Source organism: Gymnoscopelus microlampas (assembly GCF_963454915.1).
Source record: "Gymnoscopelus microlampas genome assembly, chromosome: 16".
Classification (NCBI taxonomy): Eukaryota; Metazoa; Chordata; class Actinopteri; order Myctophiformes; family Myctophidae; genus Gymnoscopelus; species Gymnoscopelus microlampas.
In genome coordinates, this window is record NC_139953.1 from 24,854,410 (window position 1) to 24,870,682 (window position 16,273).

General features: G+C 39.4%; 1 protein-coding gene across 2 annotated transcripts; it reads left to right on the forward strand.

The window, feature by feature from the left end:
- Nucleotides 1–944: 944 nt before the first annotated feature.
- Nucleotides 945–14,808, forward strand: nrbp1 (nuclear receptor binding protein 1). Of its 2 annotated transcripts, none has more exons than XM_084083362.1 (19): nucleotides 945–1,084; nucleotides 1,489–1,618; nucleotides 1,735–1,984; nucleotides 2,075–2,197; nucleotides 4,017–4,118; nucleotides 4,308–4,397; nucleotides 4,658–4,698; nucleotides 4,828–4,925; nucleotides 5,555–5,638; nucleotides 5,740–5,798; nucleotides 6,554–6,652; nucleotides 6,750–6,882; nucleotides 7,207–7,297; nucleotides 7,568–7,618; nucleotides 9,266–9,401; nucleotides 9,954–10,007; nucleotides 11,077–11,140; nucleotides 12,302–12,357; nucleotides 12,947–14,808. In XM_084083362.1, the coding sequence occupies exons 3-19, from the start codon at nucleotides 1,769–1,771 to the stop codon at nucleotides 13,040–13,042; spliced, it is 1,593 nt and encodes a 530-aa protein (XP_083939488.1). In that variant the 5' UTR covers nucleotides 945–1,084; nucleotides 1,489–1,618; nucleotides 1,735–1,768; the 3' UTR covers nucleotides 13,043–14,808. The 2 variants fall into 2 exon arrangements, with proteins under 2 accessions (XP_083939488.1, XP_083939487.1); XM_084083361.1 differs by having other exon boundaries at nucleotides 1,489–1,614; nucleotides 1,732–1,984.
- The last annotated feature ends 1,465 nt before the right edge of the window (nucleotides 14,809–16,273 follow it).

Genomic DNA, 16,273 nt, shown 5'->3' on the forward strand with positions numbered 1-16,273 from the left:
ACATTTTATTTATAAAAAAAAGTTACATAATGCCGCTTTAATAAACCTTGTTATAAATTGTTATGCATAATTATAAACATTTATAATGAGTGTTATGAAGCATTATAATGCATTATAAATGCGACTTAATACATTACAGACCCGACCTTAAAGTAAAGTGTGTAATGTGTTTTAAACACTAGTGTCTTTTGTTGAGATTCTCAATTCTTAAATCGCCGACTCCCCATCCTCATCTTCAACCATGCAAGTGACTCTGTCACTCTGATTAGTCCATATACTATGGAATCAGATCAGTCTAAAAATGAATCTGACTTCATTATATACGGCTATATGAAAAATCATCACAAAGAAAGGCCATCAAGAGTCGAACAGTAAATCAGATTTCTGTTTGTATAGCACTGGGGGAGGGATGTCGATATGAAACAATGCACATTGTAGTAGTGGGTGTAGTCTAGTTATTATATTATCCTTCGACCTCTGACCTTCAGCACTGAAGACATAGGACAGCACCACACAGCAGAATGTAAACATGTTCAATGTGTGTATGCAAGTCATTTCAGACACCATAGGTCCCCAGATGACAGTGAAGTGATTTAAGCCTTTTTAATACCTAATAATCACAGACATTCTAGGGTTAATCAACAAACTATGCTATAAAACTGGTCAAACATTGACCAAATGTCAAATAATATAAGAAAGAGGCAAACGTTTTGTAAATACCCGATCTACAAGCTCACAACTCGTGTTCACCTCGTGTTCTAAAGTGCTTGTCAGGGTGGGGGGTCCCAAGTTCAAATATGATTATTTTGAGGGGTCGCGGCCTGAAACATTTGAGAACCACTGATGTAGGGGCCACTAGGGGGGATAGGACCAACCGAACGTGGCAACTTTGCCTGTTGGTGACGTAACGTGACCCAGAAGGCTCAGTGTGTGTTGTGTGTGTGGCCATCATCCTCTAGCTAGCGTTAGGCTATTGTATTCTGTAATGTTGTTCGTGTGTTTGTCCTTATAAGCGAGGTTCGAATGAAATGCAGTTTTACTTGTACACGTGTTCATCAAGTGTGTTGAAGACTGGTGCAATAGTGTAAGTAACCAAATAATATAGACATTATGAGCTAATTTGCCAGATACTAACCGAATGCTAGAGGACGAGCTGTCTAACAGACATCCTTATCTGTCAACGACTTAGCTAAAGCTGGCTAGTAGCAGGTTATCTCATTTGAATAATAACTTGAATGTAAAGTCCTTGTTGTCATTGTTCATTGTTACATGACAGTTTCACGGGCAACCGATGAATTGAATACACAGGACCCCAATAGAAACAAGCCATAGTGCTTTCTTGGGTTTAATCCTTGTAGCATCCTTTTGTATAGAACTGTACTTTCTGTGCTTTTTTTTTTGCAAACTGTTAATAAAGTATTCAATCAATCAATCAATCAATCAATCAATCAAAACCGTTCCGTCTAATCTGTGGTAAATTCATCTAAGGAGCTACAAAAGCAGCAGGGCAGGTGTGGTGTCACCAGGTTGAAGGTCCAAAGAGGAGGAGTGTCTTGTTTGTCTGCTGACCTGGAGCTGGCATCGTCTCACTATATACTGTACCTGGTTGACCACGTATGTTTTTAAGCTTGATTTGTCTTTTTCTATTTCATTTGGGAAAAAATGCAAAACTTAAGTCTAGTTTCTAAAATCTGTGTTGTGACCATGCATTACTGTGTATGCATTGTACAGCAGGCTGCTGTGCCCGACAGGATAAAGAAACCCAAATATGTCTGAGGGCGATAATAAGCAGGCCCCGGACTCTGCCCAAGAGTCAACAGCACTCACTAGTCAAGGAGTGTCGTCCGTATCACCCCCTGTGTCCATGGTAACCCAGCCTGCACCCACCACAACAGCTACAGAGGATGAGGAAGAGGAGAGTGAAGATGAGTCCGAAATTCTGGAGGAGAGCCCGTGCGGACGCTGGCAGAAACGGAGAGAGGAGGTACATAACTTGATACTGCTGTGCTGTGTGGCGGAGTCAATTTCCGAGTTTCAGTGGTTGATGGATAATTTCGACCCCTTTTTTTTTTAGGTGAATCAGCGCAATGTTCCTGGGATTGATAATGCGTACTTGGCCATGGACACAGAGGAAGGAGTTGAGGTGGTTTGGAATGAGGTCATGTTCTCTGAAAGGAAGAACTTCAAACTGCAGGAGGTGAGTCCACTGCTGGGCCAATGGGGATGTGTGTGAGGTTTGACACGGTTTTGTTTGTGTATTGCAAGGTGATAATGATTCATTCTTAAACTGAAAACTCATGATTTAGACAGTGACTATGATGGTCACAAACAAGTGTGATTGAAGGAAGGACAAGCAGCATCTCTTCAGTACATGGCATTGTCAGAATTTGCCACCTATTTCTTAAAACTGCATGTCTGCCCAAGATATCACATCAGCTCATCCCTGCACAGGCCTGTCACAAGTTACCCAATTATTTAGAGAATCATAACAAAGAATTGTAAGAAAGGTACAGCTTCATTGTAACCTTCTTCAAAGTAACCACATGTACATAGAATCTCAATTTTAAGGGAGGCGCACCGCCAGAAGCGGGCTTGAGCTCTGTGAGGTGTGCCCAACCGAGGCTTAAGCCGAGCGAGTTCCAGCGCCGAGCGGTGCAATGGCCGCACTGATTAACCGAGCTGCATATCGATAGGGTGGGATATTATAATTTACTTCTAAATTGCACATAGTACTTGACTTGAAAATCTAGGATTGAGTTGACATAGTCCGCATCTGGAAATATAGATATGCAGCTTTCTTTGGTTCTGAAATGTCAACATTCAACGTACGAGAGCTGGTTTGCAGAAACTTACAATGTCAACATTTTATCTAGTGATAAAACAAGTGTTTGTTTCCCTCTTGTTCTAACTTCCTTATGCAAAGCAGTCAGGCCTATTGCTGGCAGCACATGAACACTTTAGATGGCATGCATTACCTCAATGTTTACTGAAACACATTTCAGGGATGTCAGCAGCTATACACTGATTGTTGCATAAACCGCTTGCAAGTTTTTTTTTTACTCTTCAACATTCAATTCAATGGGTACTGTAATAGACAGGCCCCCCTGGAAAGAATAAAAATATTCTGCACTGGATTTTTAATATTCTGATTGTGAACCAATATTCTTCAACAGACATAATTGACTTAGGTTGCCTTTTTTATGAAAAAATATCCTTAAGAGCATTCAACTGATGAACTGAAAACATTACATTTAACTTGAAATGTCTTCTTCCCTCCACCATTTATGTACAGTACTGTAAACTCTGTCTCACCATCTGTCTCACACACACATACGAACAAAATGATCTCATTAAGAATTCATATTGAACACAACTCAACAAGAGCCAGCTACCCAACCACAGACCTGTGCCGTCATGTGCAGAACAGATGCCAAGGACCAGGGCTAGTTTAAGCTTGTATTAAAGAACTAACATTTGCATTATGTTAGTTAACTCACAGTAGCTGACTCTAGCACCTTCTCTTCTTCTGTAGTGATGGTGTGATCAACAAAACTATTAATTGATACAAAATTATGGCACCATCTGCATGATTCTATGGCGTTTCTTTTTATTTTATCATTGTTGTAAATTGTTGTTTGGTCAACTAGAGTTTCGTTTGATATGCTTTTAGGCGTGAGGAAAATTAGACAGACACTATACAGGAGTGTAGGTCTGTAAAGGGAAAAATACACTTCCCTTGTACTTCTTTTGCTCGGATAGTGGCATCTTCTGAGCAGTGACTCACGCTTTAAGAGCTATGCCCACAGAAAGCATTTTTTGAGTGGAGGAGTCCTTTGGAAATCATGTCCAGAGAAGAAGGGGCACTCCAATGCGTCTTTACCATATAAATGCATGTCAGAAAGGTGCTGGCAGCTAAAACAAAAATGCTTTCTGTGGAGACTGCCACTTATCCCCATGTATACAGGAACATACATGTACCCTCCATCATGCTAACCTTTTTTTTATTCTCCTCACAGGAAAAGGTTAAAACAGTTTTTGACAACTTGATCCAGTTGGATCATTTGAACATTGTCAAGTTTCACAAGTACTGGGCTGATGTGAAGGAGAACAGAGCTAGGGTAGGCGATTCTCTTTTTATCAAGTAAATTACACACACACACACACACACACACACACACACACACACACACACACACACACACACACACACACACACACACACACACACTGAGAACAATATGCTGGCTGTTATAAGTAGTGTTTTATATATATATACTGTATGTTGTTGTTGTATGGTATATCTGCAGGTCATTTTCATCACAGAATACATGTCCTCAGGAAGTCTGAAACAGTTTCTAAAAAAGACCAAGAAAAACCACAAGACCATGAATGAAAAGGTATGTAACTGCTTCATGCAAACATGACCTCAAAGGCATGTTTTTTCACGCTCACCTGATTGTGCTGTCCTTGATTCCTAAGCTCTTTCTTTGAGCTGTGCCACATTACTTCAGGTGTTGTTGAAGCCCAAACTTCATCTTTGCAAGCCTTTACTCCACATACAACAGTTGGAATTGAGTTATTTGGAAATGGAACTGCTAATACCGATATCTTTTAACCAAATGGCACATTTAAAGCTGTTAACTTATCTTTCTTTCAGGCCTGGAAGCGCTGGTGCATACAAATACTTTCTGCTCTCAGGTCAGTAGCATACGGGTGTCGGAAGAGTAAATGTTTGAATACATCAGACACTGATGAGTGGACAAAACAGTTTCCTGCCTTGCACTCTGTGAGCATTTTTTCATTTTGGTCTCCTTTTCTTGTTCCTAGCTACTTGCACTCTTGCGAATCTGTTCCCATCATTCATGGAAACCTCACCTGTGACACCATCTTCATCCAACACAATGGCCTCATCAAAATCGGCTCAGGTGAGCCCCAGTAGAGACCATTTTGAATGCAAAGAGATGCCTGTAGCAAAAACTTTAATGTAATCATTTACTACCATTGAAATGGGTTTTTGTATCTCAGAGATGCCATAGATCCTATGTGCACAACAAACAAGCAGCACGTTCTCTCAAGGCACATATTGATGCACAAACGGCATACAAATTTGATTTCTTCTACTTGTTTAAACTTTCATTTATAATCAATTACAAAAAGTGATAAAAAAAGAAGAAACACAATGGAAATCATGAATATATTTTCAAACCAATGACCACTTGATACTTTTTGTTTTAAGTGATCTGACGAAGATGGAGTGAAAGATTTGTTGTTAAATAAAGAAGTCTAAACCATAGTTCAGTGTGTGGGTTCTATCCTTAAAGTTTAAGCATTAGTTTAAGTTAAACTATGTTCTACGTTTAACCAAGCACCCTCTGTCAACGTGTGCATAGTTAACTTCTCATCATAAGCTGATTAATTGTGAGACAATTACTTAATTACAGCCACATTACAGCTTGCACAGGATCACTTTTAACACAAACGTTGTTCGGCTTGATCCATACAGTATTTTTGTCATTGAAAAGTATATTAGCAATTTCTTTGCCTTCCATTTCAGTGGCACCAGACACCATTAACAACCACGTCAAAACCTGCCGCGAGGAACAGAAGAGCCTACATTTTTTTGCTCCAGAGTATGGAGGTGAGCCGAACTAGTGCATCACTCGTTTGGGAAAACTGCATGCGGTGGTGCTGGTGGGGGGGGTCATCTAAAATAATGCTGATCCGCATGTCTGCTTTCAGCTGTTGCAGATGTCACCACAGCTGTGGATATCTATTCGTTTGGAATGTGCGTTTTAGAGGTGAGGGAATACCAAGTTCACTAATGAGCTATTACTCACACACTGACAACAATTATAATCCTCTGTGGCTCAATTAATACTATTCATTGAACATAATGAGAAGAATAATTTATGCCAAAATGCTCTTGTTTGCCTGAGTTGTAGTATCATAGAATGCTTTAATGGTAATATACTGATGCATCCCTAACACATTGTTAATAAATTAGACACTTGGCGCAACTGGACATGCTTATTGTTCTATTGTCAGCATGGAACATGTGTTTTAATTCAGACAATATGTTACTTTTCTTTCTAATATGACATAATGGGTTTAACTCCAACACTTCCATACATCATATCCAAGGAATGAGTTTTGAAATATGAGTGAATGGTGCATCTACTCTGTGTATTCAGAATCAGTATTCAGAATCAGTTTTATTGTTACTTCCATAATACACACTAGACATACAAGGGAGCAAAATCCCGCTCTCTGCAACTCATGGTGCTTGTCACATTTAAAAACAACAGACACATTAAAAAGAGGCAAAGGCATTAAAAACATTAAAAAGTAGAGAGAGTGAGAGCAGACAACATTGGTAAGAAAGTGCTGATGCATTCAAAGTGCAATAAAGATACAGTACTAAATTCAAAAGTGGTATCTCAAGATTTTGGTTTTGGGGGAGCGTTCAGGGTTCTGTTGGTTTGGGGGAAGAAACTGTTGGACAGCCTGCTGGTGCTTGCCCCTTGATTCTAAACTAATTTCCCAATGTTTTTAGATGGCAGTGCTGGAAATCCAGAGCAACGGAGAATCGTCTTACGTGTCCCAAGAAGCCATAAACAGTGCCATTCAGTCCCTGGAGGACCCACTACAACGGGTGAGAGTTAAGCACTTAAAGTCTGTTGGTTTCTGTGTGAGACAAAGAGATCTCTTTGTAAGTTTCTTTTTCTTCTTTTTTTCCCTCCTGCTTCCAGGAATTCATCCAGAAGTGTCTGGAAGTAGACCCCAGTAAGCGACCAACAGCCAAGGAGCTGTTGTTTCATCAGGCCTTGTTTGAAGTGCCTTTACTAAAACTGTTGGCTGCGCACTGCATCGTCGGCCACCAGCGTGAGTGAATATTCACCCCTTCTCTCTCTCTTACACGCTTTGTATGCTCAATTAATATAATATATATAATGTAATGTAATGTATGCACTATTCGTTTAAGAATGACAGAGGTTCGGCGTGGTTTAGGGATATTTATTTTACTATACTAATAGGTAGTTTGACAGAATTGCAGTATGTTTTGAACAGCGAGTGTGTATCTGGGGAGAGAATGTAAACCTCTGATATGCCCCATTAGTCTTAGAGTGTGGACAACCTATGTGACACAAGTGACAGTATGGCTAGTGACAGCATTTAATCAACATCCTATCCTATCCTATCCTACAGATATGATTCCAGAAAATGCTTTAGAGGAGATGACCAAAAATATGGACCCTAACTTGGTGATTGTTGAGTGCAAGGAAGGTGTTCAGCTGAAGTAAGTCTTGAGTATCATGCATCTCTTGAATCAAAATGATAGTGACTGGTAAAAGAAACACTTGGTGATAGTAAACAACTACATTTGTGGCATTGTTTCTGATGGTCATATGCAATTCTCGAGTCCAGTTGTACATTAAGCTTATATTCTTAGATTGACAACATTTGCAAGCAACCTACAGCATGTAATGTGAATAAAATAAAAAAAACGTAAATTACGTTAATTATGTCCTTGGCAGTAAATGAGTTAACCACTATTTGTTATTTTCAGGCTTTCCCAGTTTCCTGCTCTTGAGCTGGACAAGTTCTTGGAAGATGTAAGGTAAGGAAGCAAATTTTGCAGGTAATTGTTTGTTTGAAACTGTGTTTGGTTTTGTTATGTTTGTTAAATTTGTAGCTGGGAACATTAGACTGGAACCCCTTCAACTGATACAGAATGCTGCGGTACGCCTGGCCTTCAACCCCCCCAAAATGTTTACATGTCTCTCTCCCTTCTTTTGGGTTCATTCACTGGCTTCCCGTCGTTGCTTGCACAAAGAACAAAACACTGGTGATGGCCTACAAAGGATGTGGCACCCCCTTACCTTCAGGACATGATCCACCACTATACCCCTACTGTAGATCACTTACATCAGCTAACATTGGAAGTCTGTTCATCCCTTACTTAAAATACCCTGACCAACACTCCAAGTGTCCTATGCTTTTCTCCCTCCTGGCTCCCAAGATGTGGAATTACCTCCCCCTCGCAATCAGGACTGCAGACTCACTCCCCATTTTCCACCATAGTCAAAACTCAACTCTTCAGACTCCACCTCACACCCTAACACTCCTCTTTCTTTGTGACCCTTCTTAGTTCTTGTTGCTTATTTTCTGATGGATGCTAGTTATATTGTGCCGATAGTATGTTTGTTACTTGCTCACATATTTAGATAGACACAAATAGACTGTTTGCTTGACCATAAAATGCTTAGATAGTATGCTAGATTTCATCTTTTAGTTGGTATCCTAGTTACTGAAGAGCAAATTTAATTTTTCTTTGCATTATACTTGCATACATGACCGTTTACCCTGTTGTTTATTGACTAGGGTTCATGCCATTTACTCAGCTCTTGCACTTGTCAGTCACTCTGGATAACCATTTCATCTGCTGGGGGGGCAGGATAGGGCAACAAAACGATCACAAATTGACCACCATTTGTCTTTACATTCTGTCTTCTTTGCTGTGTTCAATTCGCTGTGTCCGCCTTGCAGGGGATTACTGCTGCCCTCACGGTTTCCTGCGGTATTATACCGCAGGAATGTACGCATACCTTACGGATGTGTACATTTTGCATCTGTAAGCTTTCACACAATGTGCTGAAAGACAGTCGGAATGAACACAGTACGGACGGACGGGGCCTCTCTGTCCGTATACATATTCAACATAGATTATAAGTGGGCCTTTAGAATGAACAAAAAATGGGGTTCTCCAAGTTATAAAGTAAATATGCCTAATGTAGCTACTAAATGATTTTGAACCACGGAAAAATCTTTTCCCAGATAAAGGTTAACAGCACTGTCTAATAAAGGTGTTACCTCCCTATCCAATCTGTAAGTTACTATGTGCAGTTTGAACGAAGCCGCACAGATCACAATGGCGTCTCTTGGTTGTGCAGACAGTTAATTTATAGCAGCAGGTGTTTCGTCATGCATGTGAGTGGTGGGAGCTATGATTGGTTTATTGTTTGAGAGGACAGACATAGATATATACACAATCACAAACGCTCTTCTAGATGGCTTCGCCTTCGGCCACGTTGGACATAGTTCTCTTCTAACATCTATGGTCAGGCTCTGCATATTCTTACTCAGGGTGGGAATCCCCACCCCAAGTATCACGTAAAACCAAAATGACCCCAGTGTGAATGTATACATTGAGGTAAGAGTCCTTTAGTTTTTCCTAAGCTTTCGTTACATGGCTTTCTCCCATCAGGAATGGGATCTACCCTCTGACGGCGTTTGGCATGCCCTGTCCACAGCAACCTCAACAGGAGACAGTGAAATCACCCATAATCCCCCCTTCAGTCAAAACCCCTACCCCAGAACCTGCAGAACTTGAGACCAGGAAGGTAAGCCGGACACAAAATATTTGCTATTTAAAGGACGACTTCACCCATATTCAACCTCACTAATGCTCATGATAAAAAGGTGCAATTCTTTTCTACTCAGAGGAGGGCTGTGGAGGGATAGTTCACCCAAAAAGATACTTTCTTTCTATCGATTAGTCACCCCATGGAAACTTGAATTCATGGATTGTTGTTGATGATGTTTTATCGCATTCCTAAGCCAATAATTTGATGACCAGCGGACCAGAATGTGACAAAAACAAAAAAATATCCATGAATTCAAGTCTCCATGGGGTGACTAATCGATAGAAAAAATGCCATTTTGGGGGTAAACTATCCCTTTAAGAAACCCAGCCTGGCACACATGCGCAGCTAAACTTTCCCCCCCTTTTTTGCTGCAGTAATCATCCTAGCACCCAGTCATGGTTTGAATTGTTCATTCACTGCCTCTAATTAATAAAGTATTAATGAATAATGGTGAACAGAAAATAGGGTAATGATCAGAATCTGCTTGGTAAAGCAGTAACCCAGAGCCATTTTCTCTTCACTCCTCAGGTCCTTCAGATGCAGTGCAATATTGAGCCAGTTGACGAGGGAGCCAAGCATCATGTAAGTCTCAAGTCAGACTGGCAGTCGCCAATGACTCCTGAGTCGTGAATGTGACTCCCTTCAAAACAACTCGGAACTCCTTAGTTTCTCAACTAGGACATTTTCGGCCTCCAGAAATTGCTCTCACGAGGTCAATTTAGGATAAAACAAGACTGGGTGTAATGAAAACTAAGAAATGATGTGGATCTCGAGATCAACATAGAAACGGTGTGGCTACATTTTGAACCTCAGATTTGTCTCCGATGTGGATTTCTGACTTTATGTAACCAGCCTGTGACATCAGTCAGTCATCTGTGTCGTCACTTGTCCATAACGTATCTATGACATATGACTCCAAGATTGTTTCAGGTCAATCACAGACTTCCATTATAAAATTAATTAACGTAAACTATTTCAAAAGTATAAAATATATGTTAAGAACTTCATCCAGCGGTTTGTGAGATTAGCTCCGGACACACACACACACACACACACACACAGATGGGTAGTTTGTGAATTACATCATGATGTCATCAATATGACTTCAGTTTTTCCCCTGTTAGGGGTCATACATGCTATACATACGTAACAACGTATGCATACATAAAGACAAATGACGTTCTAAATGGCTGACCTCTTCAGTGCCACGCCATAAAAACAAGCTACATATTGCAAATCTAGTAATAATAATGACGTACAATTCTTATTGCAGAATTTAACAAAAAAGTGCGTTCTCAATCAGCAGCAGATCGGGAATGACCTTCCATTTTGAATTCTGCACAGGCTGTCAGAAAACCTTGTTTCACAGTGAAATGTCAAAAATACTATTTATTAGCCCGCCAGTCTGGATGGCAGTGCTACAGTATGTGACTGTGTAGGGGGAGGTCACAGGTGCGGCTATGGAACACGGAGCTCTGAAATGATACCCAAAGAAATTTCCAACCTGACCTATTCGTTTAATTCGTTTTTCAGAATTTGTAGGTTGTTTTATTTTTGGAGTTGTCTTCATCACAGTGTAAATATTTTCCTTTTTCAATGGGTCTTTTCTTCCTTTCCCTCCGTCTGAACAAGGCAAATTTTCTCTTTTCAGCTTACGTTGCTCTTGAAACTTGAGGATAAGTTGAACAGGCACTTGAGTTGTGATTTGCTACCAAGTGAGTATTTTCAACTTTTAGTTTTTTCGTTAATAAGCTATTTTGTCACACACTAAAGTGTGACATAAATTAGCGAAAATAGCCGTTCAGCTATTCATGAAAGTGGTTAAGGGTATCTGTGGGTCTTTATAAATATTTACCAATGAGTATTAACAAGCTTGTGACTAAATAACCATATTGGATCCATTAGAACACTTTTTTTGCATTTCCTGAAAAGTAACAGTTTTGGACATAAATACACAAGGTTTCCTCCCGTCAGTGACGATATGTTATACTGTACTGTAAATCAGTATGGCTGACTGTGACTCGGTTCTACGATAATCACAGTAATATTGCCTTTATACAACAGTACAAACAGTTAGGTAATGGGTAGTCTCGCGTAGCCAGACTACTATTACACAATCTCCGAATGCTACATAGAGTCTGGAACTACACCTCCCAAAAGCAGAGAAAGGAAGCTGTCATCTGTTCCTCATTTCTGCTCACGAAAACATATTTTATGTTTAAAACATATTTTATAATTCTCATTTCCGATAACCAGCAAGCTATATATGCTTTCACTACAAATTTACGTGACTTCAAAGACAAAAGGGAAGCGGGGAGGAGGCGGTACATCCGCTTTACCCCCTGATCGTTTTCATTGCTTCCTTTGCCTGTATGACAGAAGCTTTTGAAAATTGTGGGAGGCAACTGGCTGGCTCGGGAGACTACGTAATGGGAGTATGTTTACTTTTGTGTATGTTTATTATTATCTAATTTTTTTTGCACCACCAACAAATACATTTCAGAACCTCATCAACAATAATGTTGCTAAGCAACATATTAACAGTCAGCCCAGACTAATTCCAGTGCTGTTATACTGTACTACTGTATATCGGCACTCATGGAATACCACTTTTCCAATCAAATCACCTGACCAGAACTAAATGTTAACAGATCACAGGCAGTTACTGGTTGTTCAGAGCCAGGGAAATTGCATGAATCGTGTTGCCCAGTGCAGTATAGATGAATGTATTATCCAGGTATACCTCAGTGAGTGGTTTGAGGTTTTGCTTTAGTGTCAAGGTAATTTCAGTGTTGTACACATGCTGGTACTATTTCAGCAATAGGCTACTTTGCCATCTCTGTAGTTACCTCATTAGCTCTCCATATCTTGCCCAGATGAGAACGTGCAGGAGCTTGCTGTGGAGTTGGTCCAACTGGGATTCATCAGTGAGGTAAGCAGAGTTCATCATGACCACAGTGACCTATTGACATGACTCTAGGTTCAAGCAGTGGTGGAAAAACTACTCACATGTCTTACTTAAGTAAAAGTATCAATACTGCTTTGTAGAAAAATACTCTGTTACAAGAAAAAGTCCGGAATTCAAAATTTACTTGATTAAAAGCACAAAGGTATTGGCATCAAAATGTATTTAAAGTACCAAAAGTTAAAGTACTAAAATGTTTGAAAATAGCAGATCTACAAGCTCACAAGACGTCACATCGCGGCGCGTTGTGAGCTTGTAAATCGGCTATTTTCGAATAGCTTATGTAGAAAATAGGGCTGAAGTGGTTAATGTATGTTTTATAATAATTGATATCTGCAAAGTAAAGTTTTCAATTAATTGTAGTGGAGTAAAAGTACAATATTTGCCTCTGAGATGTAGTGGAGTAGAAGTAAAAGTATTGAAAATAGGAAATACTCCAGTAAAGTAAAAGTACCTCAAAATTACTTGAGTAAATGTACTTAGCTACTTTACACCACTGGGTTCAAGTAAGACTGAGTCAAAGTAAATCCTCTCAATCTGCATCTCTCTACCACAGGGCGATCAGCCTCGACTTGCATCAGTTCTAGAAGAGGCCTTCTCAAAGTTCTACAGCCGTAACGGTTCTCTGAATCCAGTCACCGTCTCCTCATAGCAGAGGAGCAACCAGCCCTTTGTATCCCACCGTCTCCGTTCACATACAGTAGGACTCGCTTTCGTTCCACCTTTAGAGTTGTGGAAAAGCTTTGCAGGAATGGAGGGCAAAGCCTTGGTCTCTTCCCAAATTCGGACTCCTGCCTTCACATCTCGTGGGAAAAGCTGCCACTAAGTGGTTGGTCTATTTGTATCTTTTTTTCCCCCTTCCCAGTGCAGCCATCTGCTTCTCTGTTTTAAAAGAGGAACATTGTAACCTAGTTACAACTTTAAGGAAAATGCTTATGTTTTCTTGTTTTCACTTCTGTCATTGCTATTTTATTGTTGTTTTTTGTCTGTAAGACAATTACCCAATGTGGCTTTTCTGTAATGTGGAACAAAGTCTAATGACTTAATTATAATACACTCTACTAAGTGCATTGGTAGAGAGGGAGAGAGAGTGTGTGTGTATGTGTGTGTATGTATGTGAGCGGTGTGTAAGTGGTAGATTTGTAGCTTTGAATTTACATGGTTGTCTGACGAGGATCTTAAGAGCAGGGAAAGTAACTCAGCTCATGACACAACATGCAATGAGCGTTGCTCTGAGAAAGCGAAGATGTGAGCTAAACGGAATAGCATCAGTATTTTCCTTACTGTATTTTTAAGATTTTTACTTAAAAACTGTTAAATAGCTGTCTGTATCAAAACAAATCTCTTATGTATGGTGTTGTAAGGTATGTCTGGTTTTCAATGGTCCATGTCAATTTCTCTCTTATTGTGGTGAATGATGCATCTTCCTCGATAAAATCAATTACCCAAGACTGTTGAATGCATTCCACTGCTGATGCAAGTGTTATCTTAATTTCCAACCTACTATGTCTGTCTGTGGCATAATTTTATTATGCAGTCATGTAATCACAATATTCAGTAACAACGCATTATCAGCTAAAGTCCCCGTGGTGAAAATGATTTGTACACTGTATAATGATTGTGTACTTTATTTCATAGTCTGCACTTAAAATCATCGGTTTTCTGGTGAATGTATGCTTGTACTTACTTGCTCCATTTCCTTTAATCGTTATTTTCGGTGATAAGGGGGTCGTTATTTGACCATGCTCCAACTATTACTGTAACTTGTGTATTTACAAGTAGCCATTTTTCCCATCTGTAATCAAGAACAGCGGATCAGTTATTTTTTAGTGCTATTTCATAGTGGAGAGGTAAGTATTACCCAGACAGAACACTGACATGTTATGAAATCTATTTGTTGTATGTCAGCAAATATGGTCTTTATATACATGGCCATTATGTAATGAATAATTTGGCATTCATCAGCTTTCATGAAATGTGTTAGGTAAAGTCTGTATAATGCAAAGTAAACTGCATAAGGTAAAATGATTTGCTCATCATGCCTTATAGGTGTCAGTTTTTAGTTATTAGCTATTATTAGCTGTATTCTGCTTGACATCAGTGGCAGAACATACAACTAACATTTAGCTCTTTAATATTTTGAGACCATTAGACCACCATTACTCATCACCTCTCAACATACTTTACATCTATTATAGTTGGCACTATACTCATCCTTCTGGCATCAATCCGTTCTGTTGTCTCTAACAAGCAAATATTCATAAATACTACCCATATGACATGCTGTATTTCTTCAGTAGGCTATTGGATAATTAAGATGTAGGAGTGGTTCTGTATAGCATGCTTGTAACCATCTTGTACACGGTATGCTGAACACTATACTTAAAACCTCTCCCTTATTCACGTCCTGAAATAAAACTTCACACCACTGGAAAGCTCATCTTTCATTATTGTTCTACTTAGTTGACGTGTTATTGCCTAATAGTGTTTTGGAATGTTTCTACACTTCTTTTCTTCCATTTGTACAGTAGCATTTTTGAATAGTGTGTAGTTTGGCTTTAATCTATTCAATTCAAACAAAAATACATTACAAAAACATAAAATCATATATAGAGGCTGACTCTCCAGTGTTAGTTAGGGAATTTTAGCAATATGTGTGGACCATCTGTGAAAAAATTTACTACCAATAGCTTTCTTCACCAATGTGTTCTTATAGGTGTCTAGAATCACCTCTCAATTAATGCAAACCCAAATCCTCGTGGAAAATCCTGGAGAGCCAATCAAAGTTAAGGAGCCCAGAGGGCTTTGGTGAAAAATATTTAAAAAAAATAAAAGTCTAAAATGAACTTGTGAGGTGTCTAACTAGGGGTTTTCAGGGGTGCTGAATCCATTCCAACCATTATTTTTGAGTAAAAATGTCTCCCTGGACATCTAATATTGGTATATTGGTTATTGTTAGTGTATAATCAGTGTATAATCAATGGTAGGGGATTGGGGTGTTGTTGAATTGATTCTATTCTGAAAAATAAAATAAGAAAATATTGCTAAACACTTGATAAGAGTGTGCACCTACTGTGCACATGCTCAGTGGGATACACTGTCTGAATGTGGGGAAGGAGCGGGAGTGTTGCATCCTGGCAAATATGTCTGGACGATATTAAGGTACGGTAGTTTATCTACTTTTTGGCTTTTATTTTCCTCTGCTGGCAAAACTTTTGATTACTGTGAATTTAGATGTCAATTTTCTCTAGCCTATTGCTTACATTGAACAACCATTAGTTAAACAATCATGACACTTGTCTTTTAGTAGACAACATGGAAGAGGATTCTGTAGCTTGTGGCTTAAGGTGCTTCATCTGTGGTGGTCCTGAGACCTGAGAATGCAGCATTAATCAGAAGACTTCATGAGGACTGGAAAAACGGAGATGACCCCAAACGAAGATACCATTTGGAATGCAAAACCGAGCTATACGGTCGTGCAAGAAGTACAGTATATCCACTGGATATCGTAAGTATTTTTTCATTCTGATGAAAGTTGCCACTTGCAGATTTCAATGTTGTGAGTGACATCATAATTTAATAAGAACTTTAAACATAATCTATTCTTTAGAGCAAGATGAGCAAGTCCAACGGCCAGACAGGAAGAAAAGACGCAGGGCATTGTCTGGGTCAAGTAGTTCAAGTGCTAGCTGGCACACTTGATCTACCATAATACTTGCATCCTTTGCAATGAAGGTATCGATGTTGGCACATTGAAAAGAAACCCTGGTAAGTCTTTTGTATGTAAGATTCAAATTAATGTTGATAATTGTTTTTCTTGCTCCTCATTGTAGGCCTTTTACCTTTTATCCAGACAGAGCTTGGCAGTTGTATCGTGCACCTG

Bases quoted from the DNA above. Each gene is read 5' to 3' on its own strand.
- nrbp1 (XM_084083362.1), top strand. From the start codon at position 1,769: ATGTCTGAGGGCGATAATAAGCAGGCCCCGGACTCTGCCCAAGAGTCA. The intron at 7,619-9,265 runs GTAAGGAAGCAA...TTCTCCCATCAG, and splicing joins AAGTTCTTGGAAGATGTAAG to GAATGGGATCTACCCTCTGA. The intron at 12,358-12,946 runs GTAAGCAGAGTT...TCTCTACCACAG, and splicing joins AACTGGGATTCATCAGTGAG to GGCGATCAGCCTCGACTTGC.